This window comes from Lethenteron reissneri, unplaced genomic scaffold (genome assembly GCF_015708825.2).
Source record: "Lethenteron reissneri isolate LAM-NWPU_2019-01 unplaced genomic scaffold, ASM1570882v1 scaffold_1043, whole genome shotgun sequence".
Lineage (NCBI taxonomy): Eukaryota > Metazoa > Chordata > Hyperoartia > Petromyzontiformes > Petromyzontidae > Lethenteron > Lethenteron reissneri.
The window spans coordinates 8,802-26,014 of record NW_026890721.1 but is presented as its reverse complement, the minus strand read 5'-3'; the positions used below and the strand labels follow the sequence as shown (position 1 = coordinate 26,014).

The window sequence follows — 17,213 nt, the reverse complement described above, 5'->3', positions numbered from 1 at the left end:
CCGTCAGGGCGGCGGTTTTTTTTTTTTTTATTCCCCGCATCGACGCGAAATACAGGGTGTCGGTCCAGGTTCTGGTTAAGGAAACTTTGGAGATTCTGCCCGGTACTCAAGTTTTGGTCCCGCTGCGTTACCGTAGACGGTTGGACCTGTCTGACCTGGAGGCAGGTGTCCTCCTTACCCTGTCTAAGGCGGTATCCCGGGGGCTTACATTGGTGGGTGCGTTGACGCTGTTGCGAGTTGGTCAGGAGCCGTTCTTACAAGTCCGCAATGTTCGGGTAGAGCCGGTGGTGGTTCAGGCGGGAACGGTGTTAGCCCATGCAATGTTGATGGGGAGAGATTCCCTCAAGGCCACCGGGGATGCCGTGGGAGGCGGAGTGGTGCAGACAGGGGGAGAGGATGAAGCATGGATAGAAAAGCTGTGTGGGGAAAACCCGAAGTTGTCCATGGAGCAGCGGGCCGTGTTGTGATCCCTCCTACGTGAATATTCGGAGGTGTTCAGTAAGGGTAAGTTTGATATTGGGCGCACTTCCCTTCTGCAACACCATATTAACACGGGAACGGCTGCCCCCATTCGACAGAATCTGTATAGGTTAAGCCCGGGGAAAAGGAAAGCGTGCAACTGGCGGTGGAGGAAATGCTGGCGGCAGATATTATTTCCCCCTCGCCGAGTCCTTGGGGTGCTCCCGTAGTGTTGGTAAAAAAGGCTGATGGCATGGTGCGGGTTCTGCGTAGACTTCCGCAAGTTGAATAAAGTGTCAGTCGCAGATGCGTACCCACTCCCCGTATGGACGACTCGTTGGATGCGCTATCGGGGGCCAGATTGTTTTCACCTTAGACCTTTTGTCGGGATTTTGACAACTTCCCTGGATGAGTCATCCAAACCAAAAACGGCATTTAGAGCACCTCAAGGATTGTACCATTTCAACTGCCTTCCCATGGGCTTACACTCAGCCCCAGCCACCTTCCAGAGGTTGATGGAACTAGTCCTAGCGGGGTTGCAATGGGACTCACTTCTCATTTACCTTGACGATATGATTGTGTTTGGCCGCACTTTCGAGGAACATTTGCAATGGTTGCATTCCGTGTTGTTGAGGACACGGTCGGCATACCTTAAGTTGAAACCTGCGAAATGTCACCTGTTGCAAACCTCTGTGCGATATCTGGGTCACATCGTGGGCGATTCCGGAATAGCAACGGATCCCGACAAGACGCGTGTGTGCGCGATTGGCCGACTCCTCAGTCGTGGGGGAGGTGCACAGTTTTGTCGGTTTCGCGCCCTATTACCGAAGTTTCATTCCGCAGTTCGCGATGATCACTACGCCTCTTCATGCTTTAATGGCTAAAGGCCAAAAGTTTAGGTGGGGAGAGGAGGAGAATGCCGCTTTTGTTACACTGCGCAAAAGCCATGCCGATGCGCCTCCCCTGGAGTAGCCGGATTTTCCCCTATCGTTTACCTTAGATACAGATGCCAGTGACACGGGTCTTGGGGCTGCCCTGTCCCAAGTTAAGAACGGCGTTGGAAGGGTGGTAGCGTACAGGAGCCGCATCCTGTCATCCGCGGAACGATGTTACAGCGTGACCAGGAGGGAACTCTTGGCCATGGTGCACTTTGTGCAACAGTACAGGCCTTACCTGTACGGTAGGGAATTCGTGGTCCACACGGACCACGCGGCCCTTCAATACTCCTTGCGTGTGGTTCAACCTTCGGGCCAACTGTCACGTTGCTTGGAGATATTACAGGAATTTTCATTTCGGGTGATTTAACCAAGGAATGCCGACGGGGGAGGGCTGTGCTTGTTTAACGGGCGCAGGACGATGTAAGCCACGGGGCGCGAAGCCATCTGGGGTAGTGGCGTCAGTGGAGAGCGCAGCACCCATTGGTAACGTTGCACCGGTAGCTGGAATACTGGGCCTCACGCTTGCCGAATGGGGTCGGTTGCAAATGGATCACGCGTCCTTGTTGTGACTCTGGGGGCGTGCGGAGCGGGAACTAACGAACCCTAGCTTGGCGAAGTCCTCAAAGATTGTGCTGAGGACGGGTTGCTTATGAGATGGGATGAGGGTTTCAACGCTACGGCCTGGTGGTTCTTACGGTTTTACGGGGTGCGTTGACTCGGTGGTACACGAAACCAAATTATTACATCTCGGCGTTCGGAAGACGTTACTGACGTTGCAAAGGGGGGGTGTTGTAATGACAGTGTGGGGCGATGGCGGATGGTGTGGCTCCCCGGGACCATGGTCACTAATGGAAGGATTACCGGGACCATGGTTCTAATGAGTTCATGAGCATTCACGCGACGGGAGCCAATGGTAGGGAAGGACGAGTTAATAAGCATTCCTTAGACGGGAACAAATTGTATTAAGGCATAGGGTGTGGTCGGGCCCGGCGAGGATAAATAGCAGTGTGAGTGAAGGTTCAGGGTTGTGCTTGGTGTGGGGCACTGCGTCGTCGTGCTCTGGGTCCGGGCCGTCTTCATCGTCCGCGAGTTGTCTTACAGAGAAGTTATGTTATCCCAGAATCGTGTCGTGTGAAACACCCGTGTGTATATAGTCACTCGTAGTTGCACGTTGAGTTATTGGTTGATATTTATTTGATAATAAACAAATAGAAGAGACGACGCCGTCTCTGCGAGCTATATTACATATGTGTCAGTTGATATGTGTGTACGTCGATGTGTATGTGTGTGTGAGTCCATATGTGTGAGTCGATGTGTGTGTACGTTTGTGTGTGTGTGTGTGTGGGGGCGGTAGTGTAGCGGGTAGCGCGCTGCGCTGTGAACCCGGCGACTCGAGTTCGATTCCCGCTCACGGCCAACACCGGTGACGGTTGTCAGAACCGGTCCTGGGCCTCCCCTAGGTCGACTCAGCCTAAAATGAGTACCTGGTGCGGTGTGTAAACATCACCACTAGGGAGACAAAGGCGGCCGGGCGTGGTGTTAGCCACCCCACCCCCTCGTGTGCCGTGCCTGCCTTCATAGGTGCTCGCTAACAGCACTTGCCCCTACAGTCTGTTAAGGCTACACGGGGATATTTGTCTATTTGTGTGGGGAGCGGTAGTGTAGCAGCGCGCTGCGCTATGAACCTAGCGACCCGGGTTCAATTCCCGCTCATGGCCAACACCAGTGACGATTATCTGAACCAGTCCTGGGCCTCCCCTAGGTCGACTCAGCCTGAAATGAGTACCTGGTGCAGTGCATAAACATCGCCACTGGGGAGACAAAGCCGGCCGGGCGTGGTGCTGGCCACCCACCCCCTCGTGTGCTATTCCGGCCTTTATAGGTGCTTGCTAACAGCACTTGCCCCTACAGTCTGTTGCTATACGGGGGATCTTTGTCTTGTGTGTAACTCCATGTGTGTGTATTTTAAGTCGATGTCTGTGTGTTTGAGTCCATATGTGTGTGTGTAGGGCAGTGTGTGTGAGTCGATGTGTGTGTAAGTCGATGTGTGTGCATGGGTCCATGTGTGTGTGTAAGTCCACGTGTGTGTGTGTCTTAGTCGATATGTGTGTATAAGTCCGTATGTAATTGTGTGTGTAAGTCCATGTGTGTGTGTGTGAGTCGATGTGTGTGTGTGTGTGTCAGTCGATATGTGCGTGTGTTAGTCAATGTGAGAGACGCAGAGGGTGTTGGAGGCCTTGGGGGGCAGGTCTTAGGAGGCTTCTTGAACGCTGGGCTCCAGTGAGCAGCCAGAGATGTCCTCTTCATCAACCGTAGGAAGCTGTGGACAAACACGACCCATTAGACATACACACAACTAAGTACATATACCAGCTCAACTGTGAATACACACAACAATCAGCACCTCCTACTGGCAGACAAATGTCGATTTCACGCCAGGTGCTGAGTCACCTTGTGCCCACAGGGACATCTGTCATTGAGGGTGCCCTTTCAAACGTGTTGAGATGAGATGTGATGTAAAGCACTCTGAGATGCCCCGGTGAACAGAAAGGTGCTAAATCATTCTTATCGTTATCATTGTTTACAGCAATAATGGAATTGTCTATAGATAGATAATCTGTATTTGTAAATGAGGACCATGACGGCTTAACGAGATGGTTAGACCAGCTCATCATTATCATCATACACTGAATCGTGTGTGTATGAATATTTTATTTACGTTAAACGCAAATTATGTACTTGTGTGTGTGCGACGCACGAGTGCTGTGCGCTCACCTCCACCTCGCTCTGCAGATGCTGCTGCTCTGAGTGTGCGCTCTGCCTGTTGTCGCGGTAGGGCGCCAACTCGGCGTGCAGCTCACCACCACACGTTCGTACCACTGAATCTCTGCCTGCAGAGATTCCAGCTGCCAATTCCTGTCAATGATGTGGGCCACGGGAAAACGGCGGCAAAGAAACACAGAAAAGCATTTTAACGATTGCGTGCGGTTATTGTATAACATACAGATGCAACAACAGACACATAGAATCGCAATCTTTATTTATAATTGAGCAATGTAATGAGCTATTAAGCTCTTTTACACAGATGTCCATACACCACCTATGACCAAATGACCAGAATGCACCCAATCATCTCAGATCTTGGAAGAAAAGCATGGCTGAACTTCCATAGTGCTTGGATGGACGACCACCATCCATACAACCCACATATATGAATTAACCCAAAAGCTGCATTAAAATATCAGATTAAGATCGCTTTCCAACCAAACACGGGGAGTGAGATGCACGTAGCAGAGGGGAGCAGATGGTCTAGTAGTAGGTACTTCTATTAGAGGTGGGATGGTGGATCGTAACGTGGTACAGTCCCTAAATAGAGGATGCTCCGTAACCCAGTACGCATCCATACTGTACAACCATTAGTATGAAAAGAAGTGGATACAGGCAGTCATCAACTTATGAACACCTGACTTCGGAATACCCGACCAACGAACCTGTTTCCATGAAATTTTCGGTTACCATTGACTTAAAACGCAAACTCGCACTTGCAAACTGAACTGTGGAACTATTTTGTTCAGTGCAGCGATCCTCCACGAGATGCCATGAGTCAGCCTCGTGCTGGGAGTGAATGTAGGTGTGCACACGCACATGTGTGTGTATGTGAATGTGAGTGTTGGGGGCGGCACTGTAGCAGTTTGCGCGCTGCACTACGAACCCAGTTCAATTCTCACTCATGGCCAACACCAGTGACAATTTTCTGAATCGTTCCTGGGGCCTCCCCTAGGTCGATTCAGCCTCAAATGAGCATCTAGCGCGGTGTGTAACATCACCACTTGGGATACACAGGCAAATGGGTGTGGTGCTGGTCACACAACCCCTCGCATGCCATGCCGGCCTTCATGGTGCTCGCTAACAGCACTTGTCCCAACAGTCTATTAAGGCTATACGGGAATCTTTGTGACGCCGAATGCTGTGCGCTCACCTTCGCCTCGCTCTGCTGGTACAGCACTTGCAGATCCTGCAGCTGTGCGTGCAAGCTCTGCAGGTTTTCGTGGGATGGTCCCAGCGCAGCATGCAGCTCTGCCACCACGCGCTGGTAGCCCAGAATCTCCGCCTGCAGGGATCCCAGCTGCTTGTTGTTCTCAATGAGCTGTGTGGGCCACGGGCATAAGCAGCAGAGGAATATGGCAAAGCGTTTTAATGACTGCGTGCAGTTACGATAGAACATTCAGATATAACAAAGACATACAGAACCAGTATCTTTATTTAAATATAGGAATCTGAACAGCTATGAAAATCTTTCACATATGTCGATACATGACCAAATGACCCAGAATACACCCAATATATATCTTAGAAGAAAAGCACGGTTGAACTTTGATAGTGCTTCGATGGGCGACCACCATCCATACAACCCAAAATAACACCTATAAAAGCCCATATTATGAATCAATTAACCCAATAGGTGCATTAAAAGGTAAAATTAAGGGATGGGATCGAGATGCGCGTAGCCCAGGGAGATGGTCTAGTAGTAGTAGGTACTTCTACTAGAGGTGGATGATGGATCGTAATGTGGTACAGTCCCTAAACAGAGGATGTTCAGTAACCTAGCGCGCATCTATACATCAGTGTGAAAAATAAGTGGATGTAGGCAGTCCTCAGCTTACGAACACCGGACTTACGAACATCCACATTTAAGAACCTGCTTCCATGAAATATATATATCTTTTTTAACACTGACTTTAAACGCGAGCTCACACTTGAAAATTTAACCGCGGAGCTATTTTGTTCAGTGGAGCGATCCCCCGCGAAATGTAATACTCAGGCTCGTGCTGGGAGTGAGGCTTTGTGGTGTGTGTGCGCGGGCGCACGTGTGTGTGTATGAAAGTGAATGTGTGGAGAACGCCTTGAGCTCCTCCCTCAGCTGCATGAATACTACCTCGTCTTTCTGAGCCTTATTACAGACAACGATCATTTTACCATCATCATCATTAGCATCGTCATCATGAGTAGCCATGATCCGTCCACCTCTGAATGATTGTACTTTTTGTGATACTGGATGAAGGTTTCCCTGAGCCATACCAGTCATAGGAATTGATTGATCATACTTCATCACACTGGTCAGCAAGAGGTGGTACACCCAAAACTGGTTCAGATATCACTGGCCATCGATGCTACCCATGGCTGGAAATCAAACTCCAATGGCTTGGTTCAGAGTGCAGAAGACGAATCACACTAAATTACTTTTTTGTATATAATCACAATATTTAGTTTTCTTTCTACCTGTTTGTATATAACTTCCATTGGTTTCAAATGCCGTATGTTCTCCCTGTTGTAATCTGTTACATCGTGTGGTCTTTTTTAGGTACTTAACTCCCTGTATTGCATTGTTTGTGCATTACTTTGTTCACGATAAAACTTAATTGCTGCATTGTGTACTATTATTTCCACCGCACAATGACCATTCTGGTCTCGGTTACTCCTTTCATGTTCCATGATCACATTGTTTTTGAACAAGGCACCGATTTAATAATCGCGGGGGGGGGGGGGCGACAAATGTATCCCCGGCCAAATTGTCATTGGCACATTTTATATTTGGCGATTTAAGCACGACAACCGCACAAGGGCCTCGCCCTCTTGTGAACGCTACCACAGATGTCTTCAAACTAAAACTGTCATTATCCTTATTTTACCACAGAGGTATATAACTCTATTTCAGAAGCGACCTGTCACAAATGAAAGTTCAAAGAAGTGGCTTATCATGTGGAAATCTTTTGCAGCCAAATAATCTAAACACGTTTCTGAATGTGGAGGGAAAAACCGGAGGACCCAAAGAAAAATCCACGACCACGGGGAGAACATGCAAACTCCAAATATACAGGTGTCAGGCGAGGTAGTTAACATCTAACATCTCGCCACCATGGCGCCCCTCTTCAGTGCCAATCACGGCTTCGTCACGCGTGCCCGTGCGAGAGGGGTAAACTAGTTACAGGCCTAGTCAGGGCTTGTCTTGTTTAGTCAATTGTAATTACCCATCCAACATTCACCTATCTGCAGGCAAAATTAAAAGGCATGATGGGGGAACCGATCCTGTGGTCACAATTATACATTTAGCCATATAGAAATGCATTATCATACTACATTAGAAAAATAATAATGGCTGATTGCCTTCCTGGCTGCATCTATGTTACTTTAACCCCTTCAGGTTTCAGCCACCTGTGATTAAGCCAGGTACACATGTGCATTAAGTTAATCATCTCAGCCTGGTCATCAATGACTGCGCAGAAAAGCCCAGGAAAACAATGTTGGCTTTGCATTAAATCGAGCTAAATTCCAACACTGAAACCAAAGATCTGACTGTTTTTGGTGAAAATTACTCATTACTCTCCATAGCAGGGCAGGTCTCAAAGTACTTCCTCCATTGTGTGTTCCAGAGGGCACTTAAAGATTTCTCAGAAGTAGTACTGTGATATATGCTTCTGCGGACCATTCTCTAACCTGCGATGGTGCCAATTGCCTCAGCGGATGGGGACAGACCCGCACGTGCGACATCAAATGAGAAGGTGTGGGGCTGCAGCTTGAAGCCTCTGGATTACCTGGTGCTGCATGCCCGTCGATCTGGCCACTGCATGAAACTTCAATCTCCGGCAGTCCGCGTGATGAACTGTGTGTACTGCAGTACCGCACCACTCCTGTGCCGTCCCGGCCTCCTCTGCCCCTGGAGGACTCCCCAGCTCGGCCCTTGATGAACTCCATCTTTGCCCCTGTACAACACCACAAGGAGGCAGCACGGCGTCAAGCACGGGCACTCCCACGCTCGCTAACTCGCTCACTCACTCGCACTGAGAATCCAACACCGAACCGTGGACGATCTCCACTGCACGTCTATATATCTGATACTAATTGTAATATTATAAGGTGCATTCACTCAAAGCGTTTGACATAGTAAAAAACGTGACAGAATTTAATAATTTAGATGGCAGGGGCATACAAGGGGTTAAAGAATGAGATGACCGCGACATCGGGTACTTCGGGATCACCGAATGGGTAGAGGAAGTAGAGGAAAGAGCGGGGCAAGGGGAGTGAAGAGGAAGAGAATGGGAATTTCAGAAGCGGTAAGCTGAAGGCCGCGGTGCATATGTGCAGATCACCAAATCTCAGTAAAAGCAATTGCATGGCCATGGTGTGACTGGCGCTACAATCAGAGCAGCCTGGGAACTTTTTCAACGTGAATTGTATTACAAATTGTTCCTTGATTTTCTACTTTCCCGTATGTCCATCGCTCAACCTCAGTCACCCTGTGTTCTGCTTTTCGGAAGCGCACGCTCGCACACGCTCGCACACGTGTGGATCTGAACACCTTGGACGTTGCACGTATGTGTCCTTCTACGGACTGCCATTCCATCACACCCGCCGAGCACCCTCCTAATCACGCCCCCCATGCCCCTCATCTCACCGTCGCCGCCACTGGTGCCTGCGCTACGCACCTGGTGTTGTCGAGCTCTTCCTGGGCACGGCACTTCTCATTCTGCAGCATCCGCTCGCACTCCACCTTGTGCTCGCCTAGCCGCGCCTGCATCGCCACCAGTTCTGCCTGAGACAGCTCCGCACGCTCATGCTGTTGCTCCAGAGAATTGGCTGTCGAAAGGGACACAAAACCACGGCGATGAAGACAGTATAGCCACCAGCGGCAGCAGGTGGAGAAAGAGCAGCAAGCATCAGGAGGAAGAGTAACAGCAGCGGGAGTAGTATCAGAAACTAGTCAGTGCTAAGAGGGATTAGGTCCTCAGACCTATTCACCAGCTTGCATTCAAACGGGGTCCAAAATAATAATACAAGCACAGGAAGGACTTAGCTAGAGAGCATTTAGTAAACCCAGTGCAGTCCTACCATGTTAACGGAAGTGGTCCACGTGTGAAATGTTTCTAGTACTTAGACTCGTTTAAACTCGTAAAAATAAGTTATTGTTGCATAGTGGTCTACGAAAATGAGTGTTCAATGGGTCCGTGGATTTAGAAAGATTGGGAGCACAGGCCCCTACCCACCAGTCTCCTCGAAGCAAGTGTTGGTCTCCTGCAGCCGTTGCTGCAACTCCAGCGCTTCATGCCGCAGGGTGTCCACCTCAGTTTGCTGCGCCTCTTGGTTGGCATAGAGGTCACGCACGGTCGCACTCAGCTCCGCGGCCTCGGCGCCCAGCCGCTCGGCTTCAGTGCCACGCTCTTGTGCCACTTCCTGTGCCACCACCAGGTCGGCCTCAGAGCGCTGCAGCAGCTCGTCACGCTCCTTCAGCTCCTGCGGGAGGAGAATGGGCAGTATCTAAATTACAGGTACTAGGTGGATTGTTATCATTGTGTAGTGTTGTAAAGGACGGACTTGTAAACTTCTTTATGGCACACACTGTTTATTATCTTAATACACAGTCCCTATCACACAAAGGGGGTATATGGTCCCCTCACCCATTACCCTGAGTAGACACAGCCTCCGGACCTTGCAGGCTATCTAATCTCCCTGCTATCCTAGCGTCCTCTGGCTGGACCTAGGGGATCTCTCACCAACCACTGGTTACACTGAGCCCTAGCCCTGATAAGGGCCTGGAGGGCTTGGTCCAGGGTCCTAGATGTCTTCGGCCAAGAGCTCTCAGCGCTCTGGCTTTTCTACCTGTTCGTGGCCTGGTTGTCCAATCCCCGGCCACCTTGTAGGACCCTTCGATTGGTCCTTCCCAATCTGGCGTTTGGATCCTACCTCACCCCCTTTGACCCTGACCGTTTGATTGAGCGGGATAACCTTGTTTACGATCCGCTCTCTCACAGTTTGCGAACAGCGAGTAGTTAACACCACTACAATTGCAAGATCGTGAGAGGTTGTGGTGGTGGCTTAAGGGAGGCTTACATCCAGCAATGGATGAACCTTGGCCAATTATGAAAAGAGCTCCAAGGGATTATGTGGCTTATGAAGTATTTTCCAGGACACCAATCAATGGCCCCGAATGACAAGGGAGCTAGAGTGTGGGTAGGGGGGGGGCTGCTGCGAGAGTGGAGGCCTCACCTTCTGCAGGACCGCGATGTGCACGACGTGAGAGTCGTACTCTGAGTCGGCGTGCGTGTGCGATGCACGATATTCGGCCAGCTCCATGCGTGCCAGATTCAGAGTCTCCTCGTGGTCCTGTCTCAGCTGCTCCTGAAACCGCTCAGTCCTAATCGTGAACTCTGCCAGCTCCGATGACGCGGCGTTGGCGTCGTGCACGGAACGCTCCTCGGCCTCCCGCTCACCCCGCCGCGCTGCCTCCAACTCCGCCTGCAGGCTGTCGATGGCCTGCGAGTGCACCCGTAGCTGCTCACGGACAGATGGGCACAGTGGCACAGGCACGTGTATGCATAGGTGGGCAGCCCCTCATCACAGACACGTGCAGCGTGCAGATGAGGACAGGTAGAGACATACTGACACACGCAGTATGTAGTTGTACAGAGAAATAGAGACAGAGACATGGGCAGGAGGCACACGAAAAGAAATAGAGAAATGACAAACATGCAGAGACATATACACACAAAGACACAAGCAAGTCACATGTAGAAATTTGGACACATGAACGGAAAGTCACAGTGCATATGGAGAGACATGTACATAGCCACAGGCACAACATGTACAGGGAGACAACGTAAGCATGCAGAGACACGGGGATCGTCTACAGAGACGCACATGTGCCCATAAAGGTGGCACACACCCATGGTCGTCATCAACATACCACAATCACGTTTAAAGAGAATATAAAATATTTCAAATAATAAAAGAAATTCCAAAAATATAACCATGATATATCAACCATTTGTAAGCATGCATATAACATGGATACACTATTCACCGTAAGATTATGAAGAAATTCCAAGCACCCAAATTATCGTCTTCAAATGGAGTCAATATTCAGGACAACTCACAATGCCATGTCGGTCATGGGGATGTGTTTTACTATACTTCCCCATGCTGGTCAGCCCCATACAGGTGTATTAATCAGTAAAACATACTTCATGCTCATTCTGTGGGGAGATGCTATGATACAAAAATTGTGTTTGATCTGCTTTTTTTCTTTTTCATTTTCAACAGTATTAGGAGTCAAATTTAGCCAAATTAAGTACAGAACCAAAATATTATTCGTTGGGTTTTTTTGTGCACTCATTGGCGACCAGGCTGAGACCACCAACTCATTACGCTTGGGAACCACGTTAAATCACTGGTTGGGCGGCTGTAATCTGGATTTGATCCTGGCATCTCAGCAGTGCTGGCACAGCCACCTCCCAGAATGCACTTATTTAATGGTCCATTTCCTTGACATTCAGATCGCACTCTGAATAAAAACTCAACACATTCATCAAAAACGATGTACTCAATAGGGCAGAACATCTAAACGGCGACGTTTCAGGCAATGGTCCTTCTTTACAGCAATATCCATTGCAGTCTTATTGACGAATATGTTGAGGTTTTGTTATCCATGCTTGTGCGCCACGGAGCTTCACAACGAGAACACGTTTAATTTTAGCCGCGCTCCGTGCAACAAGGGGACGGGGAGGGGGGTTTGGCGGCAGCCAGGATACCTCCTCAGAACGCTGGATCTCTAGTTGGTGCAGCATCTCGTGGAGCTCTTATCCTTCTGGCTCAGGGCGCCACGCAGGGTGTTAAAGTGCGCTCGTGCCCTGCCCAGGTTGGCCCGCAGGTTCGACACCTCCTGAGACAGCTGGTGCATTTCGTTCTCCGGCATTGGCAACTGCGACGGGAGCAAGGGCACATGGCATGGGCACGTTAGCTCCTCCCAGTGTAAATCCTGCCTTAATTCGCATCGTGACGGACGCCATTTGACACGGATGGTGGAGACAACACCATGGCACATGGCAAGTGAAGTGCCTCATACGCAGGTAGACACACATCGGACAGATACGCTGACACCCACACACCCACGCAAGACAACACGATTCCTCACAGCCTAAACACCGTGGTAGAACACGCAGCAGCGTTGGTCTCAGAAACTCACCCACCGCCATCTCTGTTTACATTCGCTCAGCCAATGAGAGTGACGAACGCTCTGGGGCAACCAGCAACCAACCCCCGCGATTCAATTATGACGATGTATGGTCACAGGTACATAAAAAAAAAGTTTTGATAATTTTGTCAGTGTTGTTACAATATTTTTTATTCAGTTTTATCACATTACGCTCTGAGCCACCGCAGCGCTCAGCCAGTTTTTAAAAGACACCCTGGTCCGCCGACGTGTTTGCTATTCCTTGGTCTCTCTTTGCCTTGTTTTCATATTTTTAGTGAGCATCTTAGCCCCAAAATGTCTGGAAAGAGGCCTGCAAATGTGTTAGTGCTGGAAATGAGACCAACAGGTCAAGGAAAAGTATCACTTAGAATGGTAACATGCAAGTGATAAGGCCGGTCGAGGTGGGTGAGCATCAGGCGAGTACATTACATAATACTTATTGATAATAAATATGTATTTGTTTTGATACAATGTTTACCATGTTTTATTACTGTAATTAAATTGCCCTGATACTGACACCCCAATGAAGCCCTCATTTATTGTTCATAAGAGACAACACTGTCGGGAAGGCATCCCCATATGTACAATGGTATAATAACCCTTCAAGCGCTGATTCGATGAATGCCTTTATTATGATGAATGCTCACTTCTCCACCTACGCATCTTGAGCGCTAAGTGAGGACTGCCTGTATTAATTCCATACAGGTTTCCAGCGGTGGCCTCCACTCCAGCCTAGCTTTGTCTCCCCTCTCTTGCCAAGTACAACTCTACCATCAAAACATTCTGTGAAATGAATACGTGATTGTTATAATTGTACTCTCCATTTTGCTTCGTTCTACTGCACAGTTTAAAGTATTTTTGTTTTAATTACTTTTAAAATTTATAATCATAAGAGAATTTCAATATAATATTCTGAACATCTGCAGTTTTAGTTGGACGTTAAATATTTTAAAGTGAATTTTATGCTAAATTTCAGCTTTCCAACCCCTCCATTTTAATACGTATTTTCTCCTACAACATCAGAGTGTAGCGCCACATTAAATGCGCACTACAATGACAATAGTTTAAAGTGATTTGAAGCATGTTTTATTTTCAAAATGGAAATATGGTTTGGGGGGGGGGGGCAGAGCTGTGACGTCATATTTGAGGGGGTCTGACTTTTGGTGACGCCGTGTGACGAGGGGGGGGGGGGTTAAAAATCGCCCAAATTTGCGTGACGTCATTTATGGACGGCCCCTAAGTCAAGATTAGTAATGTAATTACCAGCGAAACGTCGTACTCAAATTCTAAATGTTGTGGATTCACTTCAAACACACCCGTGGGCTGAAGAAGTAACTAATTGGCGTTTTGTTAACGTGACACATTTTTTACTGATTGGCCGTGTCGGGTGGTGGAGGGTTGCGACGCATTTATAATAACGCGATCTCACCCAAAACCCGATATGAATGACGTAACAGACATTACAGTGGTGACGTCATTGGCTCCACCCTATGTGGGCGGAGCCAACCCTATATGGGCGGAGCCTACGGCTCGTCCTTATCGCGTCACCAAATGCCACGTGACCCCCAGGCACAGCTGCTGGACAACGGCAGTTGGTCCGAGATGCTGTCACCATGGCAACGCAAACAAGGACCACCTTGCCCAGAGAAAGCTCCTTCCGACTAAAATCCTTGATGAAACTCTCAATCTGTGATATTCAACTATGAACCTCCCTACCTACATATCAAGCGTTCAATTTTAAAGTTAAACTTAAATAACGGAAAAAAAATCGATATTTTTTCTCTCGATATGATCACGGTATTTATTTCGTATAACTCCGATCGATACCGCTGAAAGGCAAGAGGTGGCGCCACTCACCTCCACTGTTGACGAATTCGGAGTCTCCAGCGTCGCTTGCAACTGCTGCGCTCTCTTGAAGAACCTCATAGTTCCTGTTGGGGGCGCAAGAGATAGAAGCAGCCGCTCAGCTCGCTCGCCCTGTCGGAGTGACGTCAAAGCCGGAGGTGACGTCATTGGCCCCGCCTACTGTGGGCGGAGCCAGAGCCAGTGAACCCCGCCCCCTCAGACACCCAATGGGGGCAGAGGAAGCTCCCTGCGACTTGAGACTTGGAGCCTCCTCGCCACGTGTCGAGAGGTCAATGTCGCAGTGAAATTCACTCACGAGGCGACTGTCTCTGGTCTTGGTGTGCTCCTTTGACTGTCGGTGTTTTGCCGTCTTGCCCAAGCTTGGATATGATGTTGACAAATCTACAGGAAGGTTTGTGCTGCACAGTTTGTTTTTGCACTACATATTTATTTGTGACTTGATGACATTTTCGCAATCCTTACTCAAGTATCCTTTCATCTTCTTGGTTCTTTCGGTAAAGTCACGTGGAAGGGAGATAATAAAATAATAAAACATAATAAAATAATACAATTCTCACAGTGAGAATGTGTGATAAATAAAACATAATAAAATAATACAATTCTCACAGTGAGAATTGTATTATTTTATTATCTCCCTTCTACGTGACTTTACCGAAAGAACCAAGAAGATGAATCCCTGCAGTCACGAAAGCTTTAAATCGAAATTCAAGTATCCTTGGTTACATTTTGTTGTTGATGCAACCGGCTGACCCGTCCCTTCTGGGCGTGTGTGAAAGAGGACGTCAAGCTCATGAGATCCCTCCGGGATAAACACGCGCACGCGTGTAGGTAGATGTAGCAGACACGAATAATTTACTAAACTTCCGAATGTATTAAGTACTTTGTTCAATGTTTCGTCACAAATCAAACATCGAGAATAAGCAACAAATATGCAACACTCCTGAGACGGGCACCTCCCTTACTGACCTCACCTCGTCCTCACCCCTCTGCTCGTTATCTTCACTCCTCACCTCATCCCCTATCCTGTAAGTAGCAGACACGTACAATCTGTTTTTTACCTATATAAATGTAATTTTGTGTCTCTGCCTGTCTGTGAGTGTTCACGCGCTTGCGAGGGATTTGGCTCTCAAACGGTGGGGGTTCGCGTAAACAAAAATTAGCCAGGTACCACGCCGGAAGCCCCGTGCTTGGCATAGGCGATTCCCTTTTCACGCCCGTCACCTTAAAATTAGTTCAGTTAGCGTCTTTTGCCGATTTTTCTTTATTTAAAGATAAAGTTTCGCGATTGTTTATTTATTTCCCTTCGCCGCGCGCGGGCTGACAACGCAGCCAGCTGCACTTGCGCACAACGCGCACGAGGTGACCCCCCAGCAGCAATCCGCACGCGCCGTCGCCAAAGGTCAGGCGCACACTTTTGTATTATGTGCATTTACTAGCAGAAGTACCCGGCGTTGCCCGGGTGAAAAATATATTTCTTAATAACCTTACATATACACACAGATACTAAGGTATTGTCAAAGCCCGGTGGGCTTTGACAATACCTTTCACCACTCACAACTCACCCTCACCATTCACCCTCACAACTCACCAATCTCCCTCACCAATCTCCCTCACCACTCACCCTCACCACTCACCGTCACTACTCACCAATCACCAATCACCCTCACCACTCACCGTCACAACTCACCGTAACTACTCACCAATCACCAATCACCCTCACCACTCACCCTCACCACTCACCGTAACTACTCACCAATCACCAAACACCCTCACCACTATCCCTCACCACTCACCACTCACTATCACCATTCACCCTGACCATTCAGCCTCATCACTCACCCTCACCACTCACCGTCACCACTCGCCACTCACCCTCACCACTCACGCTCACCACTCACCCCTCACCATCAGCACTCACCCTCACCACTCTCCCTCACCACTCACTCTCACCATTCACCCTCGCCACTCACCCTCACCACTCACCGTCACAACCACGACTCACCCTCACCACTCACCCTCACCACTCAACCTCACCCTCACTACTCACCATTCATCCTGACCAATCACCACTGACCAATCACCACCCACCACTCTCCACTAACCCTCACCACTCAACCTCACCACTCACCCTCACCACTCGCCCTCAAAACTAACCACTCTCTCACCACTCACCCTCACCACTCAGCACTCACCCTCACCACTCACTCTCACCACTCACCCTCACCACTCACGCTCACCACTCACCCCTCACCGCTCACCACTCACCCATCACCACTCACAACTGCCACTCACCCTCACCACTCACCCTCACCACTCACGCTCACCACTCACCGCTCACCACTCACCCATCACCACTCACAACTGCCACTCACCCTCACCACTCACCCTCACCACTCACCCTCACAACAACCACTCACCCTCACTGCTCACCACTCACCTTCAGCACTCACCCTCACCACTCACCCTGACCACTCACCCTCACCACTAACCCTCACCACTCACCCTTACCACTCAACCTCACCACTAACCCTCACCATCACCACTCACCCTTACTACTCACCACTCAACCTCACCACTCTTTGTCACCACTCAGCCTCACCACTCACCCCTCACCCCTCACCATCACCACTCACCCTCACCACTCTCCCTCACCACTCACTCTCACCATTCACCCTCACCATTCAGCCTCACCACTCACCCTCACCACTTACCCTCACCACTCAACCTCACCCTCACTACTCACCATTCATCCTGACCAATCACCACCCACACTCTCCACTAACCCTCACCACTCAACCTCACCACTCACCCTCACCCTCAAAACTAACCACTCTCACACCACTCACCCTCACCACTCAGCAGTCACCCTCACCACTCACCCTCACCACTCACGCTCACCACTCACCCCTCACCGCTCGCCACTC

General features: G+C 49.3%; 1 protein-coding gene across 1 annotated transcript; it reads right to left on the bottom strand.

Annotated features, from left to right (window-relative positions):
- Positions 1-5,220: 5,220 nt before the first annotated feature.
- LOC133361424 (spindle assembly abnormal protein 6 homolog) lies at positions 5,221-12,019 on the bottom strand. Its single transcript, XM_061580345.1, has 8 exons — positions 11,981-12,019; positions 10,440-10,724; positions 9,440-9,686; positions 8,882-9,032; positions 8,692-8,699; positions 8,082-8,158; positions 5,377-5,544; positions 5,221-5,226 (listed from the first exon to the last, which is right to left on the bottom strand). Exons 1-8 carry the CDS (start codon positions 12,014-12,016, stop codon positions 5,221-5,223), a joined length of 978 nt encoding a protein of 325 aa, XP_061436329.1. The 5' UTR covers positions 12,017-12,019.
- Positions 12,020-17,213: the final 5,194 nt, after the last annotated feature.